Raw genomic sequence first — 22,550 nt, forward strand, 5'->3', positions numbered from 1 at the left:
TGTCCCCTGCCCTCCGGGGACGTGCGGGCCCGGCCTGGCCTCCACCTGCCGCGTCACGGCCCGGCCTGCCCGCTGGCCTCCTCTCCAAGGAGCAAGTTTGTCCCCAGTTCAGTTACGCAGTTGGACTGCCCCCCACCTTCAGATAACCTGTTTGCTGGAAAATGGTTTTATTCTGGGGCTGGGAGTTGGGGGTAGGGGTGCAGGCCTGGGTAGTGGGATGGGAAAAATGGCCAGCCCTCTTGTTTTTTTTCTCTCTCTTTTTTTCTGAAACCCAAACAAAAGTCCCTTCCTACATTCTGGCCAGGAGGGATTTGGAGGCTGGGGGCAGACTGAGGGAGGCATGGGGAGGGCATTTGAGGAAGAGCCACCTCCAGACCATGTCTGCAAAGCCTTGAACCTGCTGACTTTCCCACTTGGCTCAGGGGGCCTGATCCCAGGGTCCTCAACGTCCCCTCCCGGAGGGCCTGCCCCGTGATCCAGGGGGCTCCTCCAGTGCAGGCTCCGGGTAGTGGCAGTCCTGCTCCTTTCCAGGGAGGGGGACTCTGATGCTCGGTGGTCCTCAGCATCCTCCTTGGGGGCTCTGGCCTCCCCTGCCTCCACCCCAGCCCAGTCTTTGGATTAGGAAGGGGAGGGGATGGGAAGGCCGCCCCCGGGGTCCCTGACTACGTCAGGGGCTGTGGCCTCCGAGTGCGCTTGGTCCGGCGGGTGGGAGCTGAGCCCACAAACTCGAACTGCTTCTGCCTGTCGGCATGGTTGGGAAAGGGCAGCTGGCCCTGGTAGAGGCGCTTGATGAAGTGGGCCTCTCGCTGGTTCTGGCGGCTGCGGGAGGCCTGGCGGGGCCGGCCCTGCCGCGTGAAGGCCATGAACCAGCCCTCGTGCCGGGCGTTCTGGAAGGCCGTGTAGTTGTTCTCCAGGACGATCTCTGTGAACACGCAGTCTTTGCTCTTCCCGCTGGGCTGCGGGGAGAGGAAGGAGAGGAGGGCTATGTCTGCCTACCCTGGCTGGCTTGTCTGACTCATGGGCCTATGTGGTAGGGCCGAGGAGGGAGCGTCAGGGGCTGTGAGCCCAAGGATTTCTGCCCGGCGAGGTGGGCGCCTTGGTCGGAGACACGAAGGTGGGAGGAAGGAACAAGCTTTGTTGGAGTCAGATCAGAACTGAAATAAACCTTGTCATCGGAAGTTATACACCTTGAGCGAGGTATTTAGCCAGGCTGAGCCTCAGTTTACCCAGATGTGGCAGAACGATCAAGGTCACTCTGCAGTTCAGTGCCTACCCAGCGGATGCTCGTGCTCGAGGACGTTCTGAGTGAATGGCGTTGCTGGGTTGGGGGAAAGGAGGCAATAGTCTGATGGAAAGAAGGGGCAAATGTTTGTAGAACATGGCCCATCTGGCTCTATAGATAACTTTGACACTGTGCCCATTTTGCAGATGAGAAGCCTGCGGCTTGACAAAAATAAGCACATGTTCGGTGAGAACAGCCAGAATCAGAAGCCAGGATTGGCCGATGCCAAAGGAAATGGAACTCTCCATGCCCGACAGCTCTGGCCCCGTTGTAGCTAGTGTAACTAGTGGTTACCCTAGGAGGTGGTGACACGAGTAGGGAATTAACAAGCGTCTTGCTGCTTGGAGCTTATGGACCCCACTGACCTTGGGGGAGCTTCTGGCCTTGTATGAAGGCCCAACTCTCAACCCTGACCGGCCCTCAACACAAGGGCTATGACCTGATGTAGGTGCTGAAATTCTTACTCATTTAAGTTGGGAAAAATACCCTATCAGAGCCACAGATACTTATGGATTAGCCAGTGTCCTCAGGGGGCTTCTAGCCCCCCAAGGACTCATTTAAATGGAGTGACTGGAGAGAGGCTGAGTGGTGGGGTGAGAGCAGAGGAAACCACGGTTCTGGGTCGGGCCCAGCAGAGGGCAGTGGAAAGCTCTTGGGGCCCTGCGTCCCCCACCCCGGGAAGATGCATTCATTCCTTCCTCCCCGGCCTCCGGCCTCCGGGCCTCACCTTCCCGATGAGCTTGCCCCTCTTGTTCATGCAGATGTATTTCTCACTCTCAGCCCCCTTGATGCGCACCCGGCTTCCGAACGTGTCAGTCTCCACTATGAGCTTGGCTATGGGGGAGGGGGACAAAGACCTCCGTCCATCGGGGCTGCCAGCCCAGGGATGCGGCAGAGCTCCCCCACCAGCATGACCCCTGAATTCAGCGGAGGGGGGCATTGGGAGACCCTGGGGGGCCCTTCCCCTAGAGGCTTCTCCCTGATCTCTCACTGCGGTCTCCACCCTGACACATGTGGGGACAACGGGCCAGGCGAGGCCAGGCAGGGGTGCGGGTGGCCTCCGGGGAGGGCTGGGTCTCACCAAACTTGTTGCCGTCCTCAGCGGTGGCGGAGATTCGACGCCCGGTGACCTGCACGTGCTTGCCGCTGGTCCGGCTGTAGAGCTGGTACTCGCGGATCTGCCGCCGGCTCAGCTGGTCGGTCATGGCCCCCTGGTCCCTCACGTACTGGTTAAAATTAGGAGACGGGTGATTCTCCCCCTTTGCGGTTACCAAGGGAAAAATAGTGTCAATTTGCTTTGGGTGACACCACCGCAGGTCCATCCAGGGGAGGGGTGCAGAGGCAAGTGTGGTGGGGGCGGGTCATTTGCCCTGCGAAATAGAGGTGCATCTGGCCATGACCTTCCGAGGCCAGTGGGTGAGCCAGTCATCATGACCTCTTGGACCTCATCTGCCATGGAGCAGAGGACTGGTAGCTTCCCAGGCCCAGAGGACACCTGGTTATACAGCTCAGGCTTGGCATCATGACTCTGGGAGCTGGAAGTACGCTCAGGGTGCTGGTACTCGGTCCCTCTGGTCTATAGAGGAGGTGCACAGGGCCACACAGCTCATTAGTGACCGATTTCCCCCCACCTCCTGTCCTGCCTCTAGGATCAGAGCTTGTCCTCTCTCCAAAACTCCAGGGGCTTGGCTCTGTAAGCCAGGTTGACCAGACGTCTCCATAGTCCTTCACACTGGCCTCGAAGGAGACCATGCTGAACACATGCACACACACGTATGCACACACACACTCAAGCACACGTGCACACACGTATGTGCACATGTAGCCGCTGGTCTGTTAGTCATTTGAAACCATTGTGGGGGCTCTAAGACCCTCCTAATTAGGCTCTTTTACGGCCACTGTAAGCATTTCTTTATAGCACTAACCGAGGATTCCTGAGCACAGGCCCATCTCCCCTACCACTCCTCCTGGGTGCTCAGGGCCCTCAGAGAAGCCAGTCACCCTTTCCAGGGTTCCTCCCTCCTCTAGGCATAAGTTGCCTCCTTAGTGGAGGGAGGTGGAGGCATTACCGGTGGTGGCCCAGTGGCTCTCCTGTGAGGTCATCTGCCTGTGCCACCACCTGATGCTCTCCTGGGAGAGGAGAGGGGCTGTTTCCCTCTGAGCACCGTTCAAAGCCAGAACAGGGACTTCTCTGGGCCTGGTCTCTCCTTCCATCTGCAGCGCTGAGTGGGAGAGAAACAGACAACTTCCTGCCCTCTCTCCCCAGCAAGGTGCAGAGCGGGATGACATTTCCCAGCTGCTGGTGACAGCCTCAGCTCTCGCACTAAAACGTTTCTCTCTCCACCTGGATCCTGCTGGTCTATGCTGGGACAGCCTTCCCCTGCCCCAAATCCCCGAAGTCCACCCTCATCCCGGGCCCGAGCGCAACCATCTGGACAGAGCCAGACCCAGACCAGCATCTGTCAGGGGCCCCTCTCTCCTCGAGGGTGGGGTGGGAAGTATCAGCTTTGAGGAAGGAGGAGGTGAGAGGGCAGCCTCAGGCTGACAGTGTAACCTGCTCGGGGTTAACCCTTCATGTGTGTCACTGTTCGTTTCCCACCCCGGTTCGCCCATGCGCCAGCCCGTGAGAGCAGTGTCTGTGGACTCACTGTCCACCCCACACCCCACCCTGGGAAAACCCGAGGCCGGCATTTGGGGTGGGGGACCTGCCTCCCTGCCAGGGGGTGGGGTCTGGCTGGCCCAGGACCCTGGATGGGGTCCGGCCCGTCCCCAGCCCCGGAGCCTCCTGGCCCAGGTTCAGGCCCTCCGCCCCTCTTGGCGGGCAGCCTTCTTCTGGCTGTCTGTTCCAGGTCAGGAGCCGAGAGGGCCCCCCCAAAGCCTCCTCCTCTCCTTGTCCCCTTCAAGCCCTGCACAAAAGCAGCCCCACGCCCCCCCACAGCCCACAGCCCACAAGTCGCTCTCCCCGCGGGACCTTGCCTGTCCCTTTCATGTCCCCGCTGCGGGGGCACCTCCCCTTCCACTGCCGCAGACAGCTGCTTGTCAGACGGCCCCTCAAGCATGGCTGTGGTCCGGCCTGCCGGCCCCCCCTCCGAGGGGGGGTGAGGGGGCACTTCAAGGGGAAAAGGACAGCTTTGCCACCTTCCCTGAGAGTCCTGAATGGGGCCTCAGCCAGGCCATAAACGCCCCGGCCAGCCGCACCATTGTGCTAATTCCCCTTCCAGAACAGGTTGGGCCCACCCCCAGCCCCCTCCCAGCCGGGCTGGGGGCTTTCTTCTTGCGCTCCCTGGATGTGTGAAGCAAAAGGCCTGGAACGGGGGCTAGAGCAAAAGGGGGAAGGAAAAGGGGGGGCTGTCTCTCTCTCTCTCTCCCACCCCCCCACTGCTTCAAAGGCAGCCCCTTTCCCTCTCGCAGAGAAAAGGCATTTACCTTCAAAAAAAGTCCCCACTGGATATGAAGAGAAGCGGGCCTCTGGCCTGGGAAAGCCAAGCGATCTCTCCCCAGAGCGGTTCTGGACCACTGCATTTTAATAGCTGCACTTTTATGAAGGACCACAAAAAGGGACCGAGCTCGCACAGGGGGCTGAGGCTGGGGGGGAGGTGTGCATGGGGGAGGCTCACTTGGGGTGGGGGGGTGTGGAGAGGCAAACCCTGAATCTTGTCCCATACAAACCTCTCTGGGCTTGACCTCATTGCCCGGAAGGTAAGGAGTCGCCCAGCCTGGCTGGGCCTTCTGATTGCCCACACGACTCCCCAGGACAGTGACCCGCAAGACATCCATGTTGGTGGGAGTGGGGTGGTGGGTGGAACACACAGGTGGCTTCGCCTGGAAACCTGTCCTTTCTGACACTTGTGAGGACAAGCCTCACCTGAGCCATCACTTCCACCCTCTTCCGACCACTCCTGGGCTCCATCCCTCAGGCCCGGCTGCCCCTGCACTTAACCTTGTGAGGAACCCAGTGTGGAGGGATGGAGGAAGAAGCAGAGACCTCAGGGGAACTCGGGAAGGCGGAAAGAAAAACCTCCATCAGACCCCACATCTGCCATAGTCCCTTCTCCTGCCCCATCCCACCCTCCACAAACCTCAGAGTCTTCTGGACCTGGAGAGAGGCCAGGATCTGCCTCTGTCCACCAAAGGGAGACTGCCCCCACCCCCCCACCATTGGTTGGGTGGGAGAGATGGGGAAAAGATAGTGGGGAGCCCCCACCTACCTGAGTTTGACAGCAGAGAATCAGCAGCTGCAGGCACCTGTGTGGGAGACAAGGCAGACCCGGGTGTGGGTGCCAGCAGCCGGCCCAGGGGCCCACCAGGCGCCCACCCCCACCCCGACTCTTGCCCCACCCTGCCTATCCGGATGGGAGTCCCGGGAAGGTGAGGTCTGCCCTGAGGCTGGAAATGGCAATAAGACTGCAGTCCGAGAGGCAGCGCACTTACAGAGTTACGCTGGGCAGCAGGCGGGCGGCTCCCATCGCCGGAGAGATTTCTTGGGGCCGTCGCCCTCCTGCCCCCAAAGTCAGGAGCAGATGTGGGCAGTCCCCGGGGGCAGAGTCCCAGAGAAGCCAAGGTCTCTTCAAGCCACAGGTTTTCAGTGGGGAGAGGAGGAGAGAGAGGGGAGGAGGAGGAGGAGAGAGAAGAGAGGGGAGGAGGATGAGGGGGAGGAGGGCGTAATTGGGAGACTGAGGTGTGAGGGGTCCACCTTCCTGGCCAGTGAGACTGCAAAGCAGCCGCTGGCTGGCGGGGGCTGCCAGCCTCTCGCTGGGCTACCCAAGCGCAGAGGATGGAGCTGCTGGAGCCTTCTGGACCAGGAGGCTGGCCTTGCGTTATTCCTGACCCTCACAGACCCCAACAGCCAGGCCCCTCCTCCCCTCTCAGGGCCAGCTTCTCCTGCCCCACCTCCCCAAGGGTGAGCTGCAGGTGTCAGTCCAGGCCTGGGGTCGCTGGGTCTGGCTCGGGGTTGGAAACTCCCAGAAGCAGCCTTAAAAGGAGGAGCCTCCCTCCAGGGGGCAGGAGGTGGGCTTGGCCAGGAGCGGTTGCTTCCACTGTCTTGGGCACCCCTGCTGCCCCTATCTGCTGTCTGGCCAGCACTGGGAAGGAGGGGTTAAGGTTGTCTTGCCTGGCAGCAAATAGTTGGTGCCACAGTTTGCGGGTGGGGAAGGAAGGAAGGTGCAGCTGGGGCTGTGGATGGACCTCAAGGAGTCTCGAAAACTGGCCAGAGACAGAAACAGGAGAGCGGGTGCCCTGGCACAAGCCGCCTCCCTCTGGGCCTTGGCGGTTTCCTCTGAGAGATGGGCACGGTAATGCCTCGGATGTTGGAGGACCAAGTGAGACAGCTGCTGTTGAGCAGAAGTCAACAGTATATGTCCTGGGCCCCGCTCGCCATCCCGTCAAGGCAGCAGCCATCCTTGAGCCTCTCAGGGCTGGGAGGAGCTCGGGGCCTTCTCCCCGTGTCCCCCAGCAGCTGTCTGGGATGAAGCGCCTGGCAGCCTCTTTGTATGACCTCCGGTGCCACCCTGCTCTGTACCACCAGGTATCACCCCCATCCTGCAGATGAGGACACTGAGGTGCAGTGGTGGGTTGTTTGCTGAGGACCCACCCAGCTCGTGAATGGTGCAGCCGGGTTTCCAAAGTCCACGCTCTTTCTCTCTAGCACGGATTCTTTCTACAGCACAACACCTGCCCGCCCGAGATATCCCAATGTCCCAGGTCCTGGGAGCTGGTGACCAGGGACTCTGCACTGTTCCTTCCCTGCAGAAGGCAGCTGATGGTGCCCGCAGAAGGGGGCTCGTGCTTAGGGGGGCTGAGGGAAGCTCACACCTCAGCTCTGGGCTCCCGGGAGGTCTCCGTGCCCCCAGGATGGGAAGAAAAGGGGAAATGCTGGATGTGGATTTATTTACCTAAAGGGACGAGTGGGAGGGCAAAACTCTCACCTCCAGGCCTCCTTCTCACCTTCCTGAGCTGGATCAATCCACAAAGCTGTCTGCCACCCCTCCCCACATGCAGACAGGCAGGGACACCTCCCGCCCTGTCCAGCTCTGCACTTGGGCCCCAGCTCCGCCCCAGGTGCCCTGCTGGGGGGACTCAGGGGTGTGCTGAGCCAGAGCTGGCCTGGGGAGCCCGGTGGAGGCCCCCGCCCCACGGGTGTCCAGGGTTGGAATCAATCAGAAAGAAGGTCAAAACTGGAAGGGATCTTAGAGATTCTTGATGTGGTCCAGGCTCCTGATTCACCAGTGAGGCCCGAAGAGGGTCTCACAGCTGATTAGCAGCACAGCTGGCTGGGACAAGGTACCGGGTGCCCAGACTCCGAGCCCAGGGCTCATTGTTCTCCAAACAAACCCCAGCCATCCCGCCTCTCTGCTTTTGCCCAGGCCGATCTTCCTGACCATTTCTGTTTTCCACATTGTTACCACCATTTGGGGCCCAATTTAAACTTTGCCTCTTCCGTAGGAGCGTCCCCGAATCTACCTGTCCACCGTGATGGGTGCCAGCTCCATCTCTGTTCTCTGGGAAGCCTCATGCCCACATCCTCACCAGCTCCCAGCTCCCTCGAGAGGGTATTAAAGGCTGTCTCCTCCTGATCTCAGTCCCGAGGAGTCATAGGGAAGAGCAGAGAGGCATGGAGGGACTAGCTCAGGCTTGGGGTTCGGGGTGGAGGGGTTAGCTGGGGGACGGAAGCCAGTGAGGAGAGGCAGGTGGGGGAGTTTCACCTGGACCCAAGGTCTCTGAGCCCGAGAGCCTGGTTCCTATCAGCGGGGGGAGGGCCTGCTGCCACTGGCCAGCCCCCAGCCCAGCCTGGGTCTCCATGGTAACAGATGCCCGCAGTCAAGCTTGGCCTTGGGGCTCAGCCAGGGGCTGGTGCCAGGGGGCTCTGGGGTACAGCTGGGCAGCCTGTTTCATGGGTGCAGCGTCTTCCACTCTTCATCCCTTCCCCTTCTGCACCTGCAGGCCTGGTCTTTGACCTCGTTTGCCCCTTTACCCCCCTGGGAAGTCCCCAGGTGGGGAGTGTTCCAGGTCAGGACTCTGGATTTTGTCCTCATTCCCTGGTCCCGGCCCTTGCCGGCTGTGTGACCTGAAGCAAGTCCCTTTGCCTCTCTGGTCTCACCTTCCTAAGTTATAAAAAGGGAATGGGAGACTGCTGATGCTGTCAAAACTGGCATCACGTCAACTGAGATGAAGGACACTTCCTGAAAAGCGTCAAGCTCCACAAGAAAGAGAGAGGGGCAGGGGCACTCTGATGAGGTCCATCCTCGGTTTTCCTAAATTTTGACTTTCTCCCCTGAGGAGAGGAGCTGGGAGAGGGGAGAAGGGTAGGGTTCATTAACATTTATGGGGGGTGGCAGGAGGTGACAAGGGAAGTGAGAAGTAGCCTGGGCCAAGGTGATTAATCCCACCCCCTAGTGCCAAGTTCAACATCCCCCAACTGGGGCGTCTCACGCCTGCTCCTAACAGCCTGGCTTGTGCAGACACACAGCCCACCTGCGGGGGGACCTGCCACTTGTCACCACCTGCTTTGACCCCAGCCCACCCTTTTCCTGTTGACAAACAGAAGGGCTGGAGAAGGGTGAAGGACACTGTAACAGTGCAGACAGACGCCCCCCATCTTTGCTATTTGAGCCCCACCTCCTGCCGGCACGTGGAAATCAAATGGTCAGCGGTTTAGCTGTTGAGTGCCCTCTGTGCAGGCCCACAGCTGAGCCAGAGAACTGGGTGCTTGCCTGGGGCTGGTGGAGGGGAGAAGCACCTTCGCGGACACTGGCTTTGCTATAACCGCTCCGGAGCTGCCCATGCTGGGCTCCAGTTATACGGCGGACTCTGTTTTAACTCCCACTCTGCTCTCAGTGTCCTAGCGCTCTGGCTGCGGCCCACACCTCCCTCTCCCCGCCAAGAGTGGTTAAAAACAAGTGCTTGGGCTGGACTCCCTGGCTGTGTGACCTTCTTGGCCGTGTGCCCTTGGGGGCACATTGCTTAACCTCTCTGTGCCTCACTTTCCACATCTGAGAAATGGGGCCAATAATATCCACCTCAAGGCACGGTTGTGAGGATGAAAGGAGTGAGTCCATGGGAGGCACTTAGAGCGGTGCCCAGCTCCCAGTGTTATTACTGTGATCGTATCAGCCTTCTTTCCCTCCAAACCTCCAAGCTTGTTCTGCCTCAGGCCCTTTGCACCCTCTTTTCCTGCTCCTAGGAATGTCCTTCTGTCAGCTCCATGTGTAACCACCACCCTCAGGGGATCTTCTCAGATCTAATGAAACAGCACTTCCCCGCCCTGGAAATTAGCCGGTTTTACTTCCTCCAAAGCACTGGACGGTAACTGACAATACGGCGTTGGCTCTTGTGTTTCCACTAGGCTGCAGGCGACACGAAGAGGGGACTTGCCCTGCCTTGCCTACGCTGTATTGCTGTGGCATGAAGCCACAGCTTCATGGTGAATACCAGCTGCCTGCCTGGAGCCAGACCTGAACTGATGTCCCGTGTCACTCTGGGTTTCTGAGGCCAGCAGCTTGTTCTCCTTTGTCAGAGGGTGGGACCAAGCCCGCATCTGTCTCAGGGGGTGTAGGGAACAGGAGCAAAAATGCCAGCCCTGCCCTCCCTGCACCCCATTCTGGCATCAAGGAAAGCTGGACTGGGGTGGAGGGTGGGGCAGGGGGGGACTCAAGCCTGGCATTTGGCATTCAGGGACCTCCAACCTTCTGGGACCCACTCGCTGGGTCCTGGGGGAGAGGGTAAGGTCAATTCTGCACTGGCCCACTCCAGGCCTGGCCAGTCGGGGTGCTGGGGAGTCTCAGGGGGAAGCCCAGCAGAGGCCCTGCCAGCAAACTCAAGAGGGGGGCCATCTGTGTGTCACCGAGGGCGAACCCAGCCTCAAAATGGCTCTGCAGGCTGGGAGGGGGCAGGAGGCCAGAGCCACACAATGGGTCCTTCACCCTCCTTCCCATCCTCTGTTGGCTTTACCCCAACAATTTATCGAACCCTGTTCTGGTGGCTCTGACTGTTACCCTGGGGGAATGCTAGTCTGGGGCCTGAGCGTGCTCACGGGCTCACCTCCTGGACGAGACCTTTGACAGCCCCCATCAAGCCTGCCTTGTCTCCCCACTGGGGAGGTTTCCTTGAAGGTGCAGGCCTCTGGGCTCCTGCCCAGCCCAGACCTTCACACCAGAGAGGTCCCTGTGGGTAGCTCGCCCTGGAAAACGCGCACCCCCGGGACAGCAGGACTAGGCTGGGGCCTGGAGACGCAGAGCCTCAGGCTGGCCCCTTCCTGGTAGGGGCCACCCTTCAGTTCTGTATGTGGAAAACCAGGCCCTGCCAGGAGTGTGGGGGCAGGAAGACCCACACCAGCTCTGGCTCCCTCCCTCAGGCCAGAGGGCAGAAGGTTGAAGCTGGTCAGGGGGCTGAGACACTTGGGTCTTTCCCCAAAGCTGGCAGGGGGATGGTGCCAAGAAAAGAGGGAGAGAAAGCAGAACACAGCGGGCTGGGGCACCCGGTCGGGAAGTGCTGGCACACGGCTGTCCTCTGCCGGGCACATGGGCTCACTGCAGCCGGCAAGAACAGGTCCTGGGGAGAGACCGCTGCAGAGGTCCTAGCAAAGCAAACTTTATTGTGGCCCTCAGGTCGGGGCTTTCCCCCCCCCCTCCCCGGTCCTGCTGAAACCAAGAGTTGGGGTGAGGTGCTCCTGTGTTTCCTCGAAACACGTCCATCACAGACTCAGCATGGAGGTCTCGCGGGCTCGCCCTCGGTCACTAAGGCCAGGCCACTCCTGGCTCCTCATTTCTTGGATCCTGGCTTTTTAGGTTTGATTGTGGTTTTGGCCTATGAGAGAAGGGTGGGCTCCAGTGTCCCGTCCCCTCCCCATCCTCAGAGTCGACACCCTCCCCCAGGGGGGCCAGCCCCTTCTTGTCAGTACTCACCTTGCCCAGAGGGCTCCTGTCTTTAAGACTGTATCTGGAACAGGGTGGGGTTGGGCGAGGAGTGGCGGTGTGGGAGGGAAAGAGAGCACTCAGCTCCATGCCAGTAGCCCCCCGCCCTCCTGGTGCCCACCCTGGAGAACTGGGCCCGGGAAGCAGGGGGCTGGGACCTGGAGAGGTGGCAGCTGCCAAATTCGCCTGGCCACCTGTCACCTGCCGGGGACCACTCTGACTCTCTTTTTAAACAAGATGTTTTTTCTTCCTCAGCTTCCATCTGCTTTCCTTTATTTGTGTGTGAAACACAAATGTTTCTTTCTCATTATAAAAGTAATGTTAACCACATTGCACAAAATACAGCAAACTAGAAACGAGGATAAATTACCTATAACTTCCTTTACCTCCTACCAGTATTAACATTTTGGTGTGTTTCCTTTCAGGACCTTTTTGTTTGTTTGTTCTAAAAACGTGAAATAAAATGAAAATCACTTATTATCCTGCTCTTTGAATTCTGTAAACACTTCCCAGGCGGCTGTACCCTTCATGGCATATGCCTCATTCCATTGAGAAGCTGTGACATAGTTTAAGGAACTATTATATTGACGGGCATTTAGAACGCTTCCATTTTTCACTATTATTTGAGTCATGCAGTGGTAAGTTTCCTAGTGCATATAATTTCAGATGAGATTCTTTGCAAGGAACTACCAGAAGCAGAATTAAGTCAGAAGATAAGGACTGTGGAATGCTTTTCAAAAAGGCCGTGCCAACCAACGGTGGTAGCACACCTGTGCACCTGTGTCCCTGGGTACCACACACCACGGCATCATTCTCTTTGGAGCACTATATACCTCAGCTAAAAGATTTTGGCTAAGTAAACAGATGGAAAGAGTTACCTCGCTGCCTCCTCTTCTTTTTCCACCTTTTTTTTCTGGAAACCAAACGCAAGCATTATTGGGAGATCGGGTGAGGCCCAGGGTCAGAGTGGACTCCTACCAGGCGCCTGGCAGGGCTTGCCCCGGGCCTCAGCGCCCTCAACTCTCAACTCCCCCCAGGTCCCTGAGGAGCCTCTGGGGGGCCCCCTCCCTCACCTTGGCAGCGCTTGTCTGCTTCTGGGGCGCCAGCCTCTTGACTTGTTTGACCCGGGTCTCCTTCTCTAGGGACGAGTCTATATCATCATCATCGTCATCGTCATCATCTTCCTCCTCCTCTTCCTCCTCCTCCTCCTCCAGGCCCTCTTCCTCTTCCTCCTCCTCCCAGGGTAGGTCTGAAGTGTCAGCGATGGCGTGAGAGGAGCGGGGCCTCGGAGCCACAGGGTCTCGGCCCTCCTCCCGCAGAGATCTACCTGTCCTGGGGGATCCCAGCTCGGAAGTGGGAAGTGTTCACCTGCCCACCTGGTTTCCTCTCTGGCCTCCCTGAAAGGTCAGGGCCGAGGAGTGGATGGAGGGCGGGGGTGTGGGGGTGGTGAGCTGCAGCTCTGGCCGGGCAGGAGGGGGACTCACGCCGGGAAGGAGCGGGTGAGGGAGGAGGGAGAGGGTGAACCAGCAGCTAAGGAATCCACACCTGCCCCCGCGGGAAGTGGAGCCTGTCAGGGTTTGGGGCAGGAGAGAATCCCGATGCAAGAAGCATCACCGGACAGAGAAGAGGGCAGTTAAAGGAACATCAAGGGTCAACAGCTCAGCGATTTGCTAGCGTCCCTGTTACCGCTGCCACCAGGCATCATGTTGAGCGCTTTTACCAAATATGCCATTTATCCCCCACAGCTGAAGCTGAAACCAGTGTACCCCAACCCTCGTGGCACAGCTGGGGGGCTGCGGCCCCCAGAGGACGTGGGGAGAGGCACAGGAGATCCGGGGCTAGGCTCCGTACCCGTGGCCTTCCAGTCCAGGCTGCTGGCGATTCTGCCCCCTTGGGGATCTTCCCTAATAATTCAAGAAGCCTTCAAGGGTTTGGGAAGCTGTAACGTCCTCGACCCTGTGCTGGGCCCTGTACCCTCAGATGTTTCTCAGGCCCAAGCTCGACTTACCGTAACATTCCTGGCCACTGAGGAACACGGGTCCAGAGCCAGCCCGGAGGTGGAAGGTGACTGGAGGAGAGAGCTCCAACCCCGCCAGGACGACCTGCAGGGGGAGGGGGGGGCCGCTCAGGCCTGGCCCCCGGCGGGGGCTGCCCTCCTGCAGAAATATTCAGTTTATCCCCTGTCCTCAACCACACAGGCTTCCCGGCTTCCCTGGACCTGTCTGCACTCTCAGCCCCTCTGGGCCTTCCTCCCGACGTGGCCTCTGTCAGAGAAAACGGATCTGAGAAGCTCATTCTTGCCAAGACTGCAGACAGGCTTCCAGGCTGAGGGGCGGCTGTTGCACAGAGAGGCCCGACAGCTCTGGACCAAACTGTGTCCCCCCTCCCCCCCCAATTCTTATGGTGAAGTCCCAACTCCCAGTGTGATGGTATCGAGGACGGGGCCTTTGGGAGGCAAGGAGGGTCAGATGAGGTCCGGAGGGTGGGGCACTCGTGATGGGATTAGTGCCCTTGGCAGACCAGACCAGACCACGCTCTCTCTCTAGGCCGTGTGTGGACACACGTGGAAGGGAGCCATCTGTAAGCCAGGAGGAGGTCCAGTGGCCCCCTGATCTCAGACTTCCAGCCTCCAGAACTGTGACAAAATAAACACCTGTTGTTTAAATCACTCCCTTCGTGGTGTTTTGTTACGGCAGCCCAAGCCAGCAAAGGCTCTGATCCAAGGAGGAGAGCAGATGCAAAGTTGTATTACAGCCCTACCACTGTCCTACAAGTAATGTGGAAACACACACAGGAATACAGGTTTGAAATACACTGAAGTGCCAGCCATCATTTTCAGTGGGTGGTGCAGTGTTTGTAGTCCTTATACTCTTCCAAACTTCGCAAATTTTCTAGGGTAACAATGATGACACTCCTTTCTTAAGTTCCTACCACGTGCCAGGCCCCATGCAAAGTATCTTACCTGCTTTGTCTCATTTAAATCTTCACAAGAAGCCCACAGAGGAGGGGCTATTCCTTTGCAGAAGAGGAGAGTGAGGCTGGGAAATTAATTTAGAGTTTTGGTTCAGACAGGAAGTAAGTTAGCAAAAATTGGAACTCTGCAGCCACAAGCACCTAGGGACGCTGGATAAATGCAATCCAATGTTTTTGCTGCCTGCCTGACTAGTAAGACAGAAAGGAGAGACCCCAGGGGTCAGAGTGAAGAGCAGCTCGTGCAGGGACTGAGGCTGCAGGAGCGGGAGGGGGGGCGTCCTTGAAAACAGTGAGGGCTGTAACACTCAGGTTGTAACACTTAAGCACAAGGCCTTGGGCTTAAGAGGGGAGCCATGACAGAGCCCACCGTATGGAGGCTGAGGCCCTCAAAGGACTACATGTCAGTACAAAGCCCCAGAGTGCGGGGTGAGGAGAGGGGACTGAAGGACCCCAAACCATCCAAGTAGGAATGACCCACCATCAAAGGAGGGAAAGGAAGACACGTGGATGGGGTCACAGAGTCTCCTGTCTTCCACGGCCGTTCCTCTCACTCACACCAAGTCTGGATTTACTCGGTGGGAACTGCCAAGCCAAGAGCTCTGTATAAAATCCCAGGCGTGGGACATTCCTGGGGCAAGTGGCAGACGCAAACACAAAGCCGCTCTCTTGGGACACCCCAAAGCCTTTCCAAGCGGAATTCTTTCAGAAAACAGAACCAAACCAGAAGACGAGCTCACCACCTAAAATGACAGAACGCACGAGAAACCGCCCTGCTGGCGGCAGCAGAAAGAAGCCGGGGCAGCCCAGTACAGCTGAGAAGCCGAGGTAAGGAAATCACAGCCTGAACAATGTGCCGTGAGTTTGACGAAAACCAAAAATATAAAAAGTAGGAATCAGAACTGTAAGAACAAGATACTACAAAAAATCAAAAGAACCACAGGCAGCTTCTAGATGTCAAAAACATAAGCATTGAAATAAACTGAACAGATGGTTAAAAAGCAGGATGGAACCAGCTGAAGCAAGAAATCAGTAAACTGGGGAAGCGCTGGGAAGAAACCACCCCGCACGCAGCACAGAGAGAGATGAACAAAATATGAGGGAGGAGCTGGACCTGGAGGACAGACCAGAGGGTCCAACATGCGTCCAACCAGAGTTAGGGACTGCGGAGAGTGGAGTCAGCGTTCCAAGTGGTAACAACCAAGAATTCTCCAGAAATGATCCCAAAACACAGATCCTCATATTCAGGAAACGAAGCCCTGGACAGATGAAATCCGCAGCTGAATATGCCATGGTGAGATGGCAGTCAGCTAGCACAAAGCGGATCTAAAACTCAACTGGAGAGGACAGATTTCCAAAAAAAAAAAAAAAAAAGGATCAATAACCAGAGAGACTGAGGATTTCAACAGTGACACTAGGAACCAGAAGAACAGAAATAGTATCACCAATGTTTTGAGGGAAATAACCTCTTACCTTTGCTTAAAAGGATCTTTCTGGCATCTGTATATAGTATAGACCAGAGGCTGGGAAACTTCTTCTGTAAAGGGACAGCCAAGGAGTGAGGGTAAAATAAAGATGTTTCTGAGCAAAGCCCAAGTAAGTTTACTACTCCCAGACCTACTAGGGGATGTTTCCAAAAGATGGCAGTTAAACTGAGAAGGAAGAAGTGGTTGCAAAAAGCAGTGGTGAGAAAACAAATTAGTCAACAAAGGCCTAAATAAGCATTCTTGTAAAAAAAATAGGACTATGTTAAGTGGGTTTAAAACAAGTTGAAGCTAAAATGCTACATGATAACAACATGTAAGTTAAGAAGGGGGTAATTAGAACCCCTTGGTTCAGGAGGAATGAAACGTTAATTTTAGGCTTTGATCATGCATGACTGTTAAAAAAATTAAGGAGAACCGATAAAGATTAGAATGAGATTCTGCAGCTTCCAAACCAGTGCAAGAGAAAAGAGGAGAATATGAAAATGAATATATGTACGTATATGCATGACTGGGACATTGTGCTGTAGACCAGAAACGGACACAACATTGTAAACTGACTATACTTCAATTTAAAAAAAAGTACTAAACAAAACAAAACAAAAAAACCAGCAGAGTAGATAAGCTGCATACTTGTTACTCTGGTCCATTTAAGAAATATTAAAATAATAAAAAACAAAATATGATTATGAAAATGAAAAGGCAAGCCACGCACTAGGAGAAAGGATTTGAAATATTTTTGATAAAGAATGTATATCCAAAAACTATTAAAAAAAACTCCTACAAGTCAATAAGAATAACTCAGTTTAAAAATGGGCAAGGCATCTAAACAGGCATTTTGCAGAAGAAGATACACAAAAGACCAAAACCCAAATAAGAAGATGGTCAACATCACCAGCCATCAAGGAAAAATAGAAACCAAAATGGGATGCCACCCTGCATATATTAGAATGGCTAAAATTAAGACTGACAATGCCAAGTGCTGGTGAGGATGTGGAGCAACTGGAATTCTCCAACATTGCTGGTAGAAATGCAGAATGGTACAGCAATTTGGAAGACAGTTTAGCGGTTTGGTATGAAGTTTAACGTATACTTATTCCATGATCCAGCAGTACCACTCCTAGGTATTTACCCAAGAGAAATGAAAACCTGTCTATACAAATACACTTAAACATTCATAGCAGCTTTATTGATAACAGTCCAAAACTGGGAACTACCCAAAATGTCCATATGTCCATAAATAGGTGAATTAACAAATTTTATATTATATATGTGTATATGTATTATATATAAGATAAATGTTATATTATATAATTATGCAATATATTTATATATAATATACACTATATGTATTATATGTATCATAGAGTGGCATATTACCCAGCTATAAGAAAGGAGCATGTTAGTGTTTCACCAACAACATAGATAAATCTCAAAAGCATTATGCTAAGTGAAAAAAGCCAGCCCAGGAGAGTATGTATTTTATGATTCCATTTAAATGAATTTACAGCAACGGCTAAACTCTGGTGACAGAAAGTAGGTCAGTGGTTACCAGAGGCAGTGGTGGGTGGAAGGCATTAACTGCAAAGACGCATGAGGAAATTTGGCGGGGGTGGTGGTGGTGATGGAAATCCTCTACCTTGATTTTGGTGGTTTGCCCAGTTATATACAGTTGTCAGATTCCTCAAGTGTACACCTAACACTGGTGAATCTCAACCGTATACAGCTGATAAAAAACTGACCCAAAGAACCAGAAACATCTGAGTAGATCTAAAACTATTAGTCACAATAGTTTAGCAATCAAACCAGCCCCACACAGTTCGTCCACTTACTTACTCACTCATTCAGTAGACATTGGGTTCCTACAACATGCAGACACTAGGATACACGCACTATGGATAATGCAGAAAACCAGGCGAAATCCTCGCTCTCTTGGAGTTATATTCTGACTTGGGGGACAGACAATGGGCAGATGAAAACCAGTGTCAGTGATGGATCCCATGGGGGGAAAGTGCGATTGGGGGTTGGGCAGAGAGACGGGATGCTGTTTGTAGCCAGGAAAGACCAATGAGATGAGGTCTGAACAAACACCAGATTGAAGGGGGAGGTGGGCAAGGGTGTCCCTGGCACAGGGAACAGTAAGCGTAAAGATCCCACGGAGGGGGAATGTTTGGAACTCGCGGTGTAGAATCAAGGAAGCCAGCGTGGTTTTAGCAGGGTTAGGGTCGGGGGAGCAGCAAAGGTTGAGATCTGGGAAGCTGTTGAGGGCCAGAACACAAAGGATCTTGAATCTCACTTTAAATGAACTAGGAAGCCACTGATCTAAATGTTCTAGCAGAGAATCAACAGGATTTGACCTTTGCTTAAAAGGATCTTTCTGGCAGCTGTATATAGCATAGACCAGAGGTTGGGGAACTTCTTCTGTAAAGGGACAGATGGTAAATATTTCAGGCTTTTAAAACATATGGTTTCTGTGGAGACGACTCAACTGTGCTGTTATGGAGTGAAAGCAGCCATGGGTAATATGTAAATGAAGGAGTGTGGCTGTGTTTCAGTAAAACTTTATTCACAAAAACAGGCAGTGGTCTGGACTTAATCCAGTAGTTTGTCACCCCCTGGAATCGACTAGAGGGGACCAAGGATGAAGGCCGGTAGACCAGTTAGGAGGCCCTGCAATGAGAGTGAGCAAGAGGTGATGGTCACCTGGACCAGGATGCAGCAGGGCGGTGGTGAGATGCGGTCAGACTGGGGTGTGTTGTGGAGGTAGAGTGAAGAGGGGGGTCAGATACAGGGTGTTAGAGAAAGTTTTTTGTCCTGGACTAATTGGAGGGTTAGAGTTATTATACTGGAGATCCTAGCCAGTGTTAACAGGATTAGAAAAAACAAACCACAAAAACTGCCATTATTCACGAAGATTTGCATAGAAAATTCAAGATAAATTATTAGATGTGAGAAATTTCTGGATCCACAAGCAGTATGTAAATCATCAACAGTGTCTGGTCCCCAGCAGTAAACAGGTGAAAATGTGATTGGAAGAGAGGTTATTTAACGTGTCACACAGCTAGTAAAGAGTGGACAAGGCTGGAAACGGGCCTCCCTGCCTCCTGAGTCCAGGCCTTTAGTCATGGCCTCTGCGCCTCTCTAGCACAGCTGCACTTCCGCAGGATGCGGGCACCCCACCTAGGGTCCATCCCCACCCAGAGGGTGAGGCCTGAGCGGGGCCTCCTAGGGCTTGGGCCAGGGTTTCCTAGAGCCGCAGGGAAAGGCTCACCATGGGGAGGACAGAGGCCCGAAGGGAGGCAAGGATGATGGGCTTCCTCTTCCTGTCTTCATGGCTTCCTGGAGGCAGGATCTCCACCAGGTTCATCTCCTCTTTGGCTTTCTCCCCCAGGCAAATCTGAGAGCGGACGAAAGCAGATAGGGTTGAAAACCTCATCACCCCGAGGGCAGAGGAGGGAAACCCTGCTCCACCTGTGGAACGGCGCAGTCCCACCTGCTCCTCTGTACCTGCCTAACTCCCTCCCGGCTCCAACCTTCCTCCCCTCCTGGTGGGGGTGCGGGGTGCGGGGGGACACCCACCGTGCTCAGCAAAAGCTTACAGTCCTGCTTCCCCTCCTTCTGGGCTTTGAAGGTCCACGTGGGTTTCTCCTGGTTTAGCTCACAGCCTGAGAAGGTAGACGGCGTGCGGGAGGGCAGGCTCCAGGGAGGCGTCCCCTCTCTCCCTCCAGCCCTAGCCCTCGGGGTGACGCACCCCCAGGACCCCGGGTGCTCTGAGAACAGCCTGGGGCCTCACTCACCCCAGAGAAAGGCTGGTGCCGCCCTTTCGGAGGTGCTGCTCGTGCGGCTGCGATTCATGATGCGGGGCGGGGGCCGAGCAGCTGCGGAGAGGGGCGCATTACAACCCCTGGCCGGCACAGCTGCCCACACCCGAGCTGGGGGCCCCCACGGGGAGAACTCCGCGGACGGGGATGCTCAGAGCGCCCCAAACAGAAGGGGAGGCCGCGAGGGGCCCGGCTGCCCTGCAGGCCCTCCCCGCACCCTGGGCTGCGGCGCTGGGCAGCCGCGCGGAAGGCGGGCGGTGCCGGGTCCCAGGTCCGCTCGGCCCGGAGCCCGGCCGTCTCGCAGCCCCTCTTCCATCTCACCGTCCCTGCTTCGCGGGCGCGGCTCACGCCATCCGCTCCTCCTCGGATCTCTCGGGCTCCCTCACTCCAGCCTCATCCCGGCCTCACCTGAGGACCGGCCGCCCACAAGAGGGCCGTTATGAAGCCTGGGAAGGGGTTAACGGGAGGGGTCTAATGAGCCCCATTCGGTTCTTCTGCTCTCCTCCTCGCTGCGCCTCAGGCGCACCTGGACGGCTTGTCGACCCACACAGCGCTAGGCCCCACCTCCACCGTTTTCTACTGGGGAGGTCTGGCTGAGGCCAGAATTTGCATTTGTAACCGGTTCCCAGGTGAGGTGGATGCTGCCGGTCCACGATCACGCCGTGAGAACAGTGTCCTGACCAATGGGGACCCACTGAGGCCTGCTGCGGGAGCCCGCCAGCTGGAGGTGCTTTGCTACCAGGCAGGAAGCAGCAGCATTATTGCCCCCTCGTGCTCATTGCCTTTCCGCGTGTCTTTCCTCCCCTGCCAAATATTTGATGAAGCCAAATATTTTTCTTTCTTTTATGGCTCACGCTTTTTATATTTTAAGAAATCTTTTCTCAACTCAAGGTTGTGAAACTCCGAAGTTTCCTTCTAGAAGTCTTGCAGTTTTAGCTTTTACTTTTACTTCTGTGATCCATTTGAAGTTAACTTTTGTGCATGATGTTAGATAAAGGTCAAGGTTCATTTTTCCCCCTAAGTGGACATCTAATTCCTCTAGCACCCTTTTTGGGAAAGATTATTCTTTCTCTATCGAATTACCTTGGCACTTCTGTCAAAAATCAATTAACCATATATGTTGGTCTAATTCTGGATTTTATTCTGTCCCATTGGTCTATCTGCCTACCCTCATACCAATGCCACACTGTCCTGAATGCTGTAGCATTATAGTAAATCTTGAAATCAGGTAGTTGAGTTCTCCAACTCTGTACTTCTATTTCAAAACTGTTCTGGGTCTTCCAGATTCTTTGCATTTTCATATAAATTTTAGAATCAGCCTGTCAGTTTCTACAAAAACAAACAAACAAGCAAAAAAACCTGGGAATTTTACTGGGATCTTGTTGAATGCATAGTTCAATTTGGGGAAAATTGCCATCCCAATTTTGAGTCCTCCAATCCATGAACATGTTTTAATTTCTTCATTTATTTGGATCTTTAATTTTCCTCAGTAATGTTTTATAGATTTTTGTTTTCAGATCTGGCACACATCTTGTTAAACTTATTCCTATGTATTTCATGTTTTCGGATGCTACAGCAAATAGTATATATGTTAAAATTTCATCTTGTAATAGTTTACTTTTGGTATACAGACATCCAGCTGGCTTTCGTATATTGACTTTGTATTCTGATTTTGCAAAATTCATTAGTTCCAGTAGCTTTTTTGTACCCCAGATCATGACATCTGTGAATAAAGACAGTTTTATTTCTTCCTTTTTGACCTATGCGCCTTTTATTCATATACTTATTTATTTTCTTGCCTATTTGCTGTAGTTAGGACCTCAGGTACAAAGCGGAATAGAAGTGGTAAGAGTGGGCATTCTTTCTTGTTTTCTATCTTAGGGGAGACATTCAGTCTCTCAGCTTCAGGTATGCTGCTGGTGGTAGGGTGTTCATAGACGTCTTTTTAACAGGTTAACAGTGTTTCTCATTCTAGCTTGCTGACAATTTTTATCATGAATGGGTACTGAATTTTGTCATGTGCCTTTTCTTTATCCATTGAGACAATCAGCTTTTCCACATTCGTTTATATGGTGAATTACTGAGTCTTTGAATGTTTTAAACCAACCTGCATTTCTAGGTCAATCCCATTTGGTCATGAAGTATTATGCTTTTTCATATACTCGTGGACTTGATTTGTTTATATTTTGTTAGGTATTTTTGCGTTCACGTTCATGAGGGAGGTCAGTCTGAAGGTGTTTTCCCATTCTTCTTTAATGCCTTCGTCTGGTTTTGGTTATCAGGGAATGCTTGTTTTATAAAATGATTGGGACGTCTTCCCTCTTTTTCTGTTTTCTTACTTTTTGTGCAATTCCAGGTGCTCTGTTTGCAAGAGCAGGGAAGTCTCCTTGGATAAGAGTTCCATCCAGGCTCACCAAATGCTCCGCCCTCTCCTCCATAGTGTCCCACGATTCCTCCGCCTTGAGTCACTTGGAGCCCTATTCTGGATCCTGGGAATCATATTACAATGCGCTTTCCTTGACCCTCACAAAGTCCGCTGATTGCACCCCTCACCCCCAATATTTCTCAACTCTCTCTTCACAGCCCTTGTCTTGGTTCAAATTCTTATTACTCACTAGTTGGTGAGTTAAAGATTGGTCACTAGCTTGCTTTGAACCTTAATGGCTTTTGGGATCAAATCCCAACCTCTTGTGCCCCACCCTTCATCCAGACACGTTCAGCACTGCCCTCTCCCTCCGGTCACTGCTGTTTTTGCAACTCCTGGAAAGGTACAGGATGTTTCATGCCTCAGTGTTTTTTCATTGCCTTCCTGTGACTTGCTCGTTCCTGGAGGCCCCTCCTCCTTACTCCCAGAGCAAACTCAGAGCGCAGTGACCACCCTTTCCAGCCTGTTCACCCACTCCACTGAGTTCTTCCCGGCCAAGGACCAGGTCTTGGAACAGTGTCCCTGTGACCACCTCCGCGGATACCTCCGCCGGGCACACGGCCCAACTCTGGCCTTCCCCCAGAAGAACGCTCCAGCGACCACGGAGCACTCAGGCTAGACGCAGTACGGAGGCCCGCGGGAGCAGGAAGGCGCCCTGCC

The 22,550-nt window shown here is 54.3% G+C and overlaps 2 protein-coding genes across 3 annotated transcripts; both read right to left on the reverse strand.

The window, feature by feature from the left end:
• Window positions 1–337: 337 nt before the first annotated feature.
• Window positions 338–2,559, reverse strand: FGF17 (fibroblast growth factor 17). The gene is made up of 3 exons (XM_010955011.3): window positions 2,364–2,559; window positions 2,010–2,116; window positions 338–956 (listed from the first exon to the last, which is right to left on the reverse strand). The coding sequence occupies exons 1-3, from the start codon at window positions 2,485–2,487 to the stop codon at window positions 663–665; spliced, it is 525 nt and encodes a 174-aa protein (XP_010953313.3). The 5' UTR covers window positions 2,488–2,559; the 3' UTR covers window positions 338–662.
• An 8,022-nt stretch (window positions 2,560–10,581) lies between these two features.
• Window positions 10,582–22,543, reverse strand: NPM2 (nucleophosmin/nucleoplasmin 2). Of its 2 annotated transcripts, XM_074355700.1 has the most exons (9): window positions 19,787–22,543; window positions 19,442–19,522; window positions 19,224–19,309; window positions 18,916–19,041; window positions 13,199–13,292; window positions 12,264–12,439; window positions 12,069–12,103; window positions 11,182–11,215; window positions 10,582–11,083 (listed from the first exon to the last, which is right to left on the reverse strand). In XM_074355700.1, the coding sequence occupies exons 2-9, from the start codon at window positions 19,497–19,499 to the stop codon at window positions 11,039–11,041; spliced, it is 654 nt and encodes a 217-aa protein (XP_074211801.1). In that variant the 5' UTR covers window positions 19,500–19,522; window positions 19,787–22,543; the 3' UTR covers window positions 10,582–11,038. The 2 variants fall into 2 exon arrangements, with proteins under 2 accessions (XP_074211801.1, XP_074211800.1); XM_074355699.1 differs by lacking the exon at window positions 19,787–22,543 and having other exon boundaries at window positions 10,583–11,083; window positions 19,442–19,758.
• Window positions 22,544–22,550: the final 7 nt, after the last annotated feature.

The sequence above is a fragment of the Camelus bactrianus genome, chromosome 31, assembly GCF_048773025.1.
Source record: "Camelus bactrianus isolate YW-2024 breed Bactrian camel chromosome 31, ASM4877302v1, whole genome shotgun sequence".
Classification (NCBI taxonomy): domain Eukaryota; kingdom Metazoa; phylum Chordata; class Mammalia; order Artiodactyla; family Camelidae; genus Camelus; species Camelus bactrianus.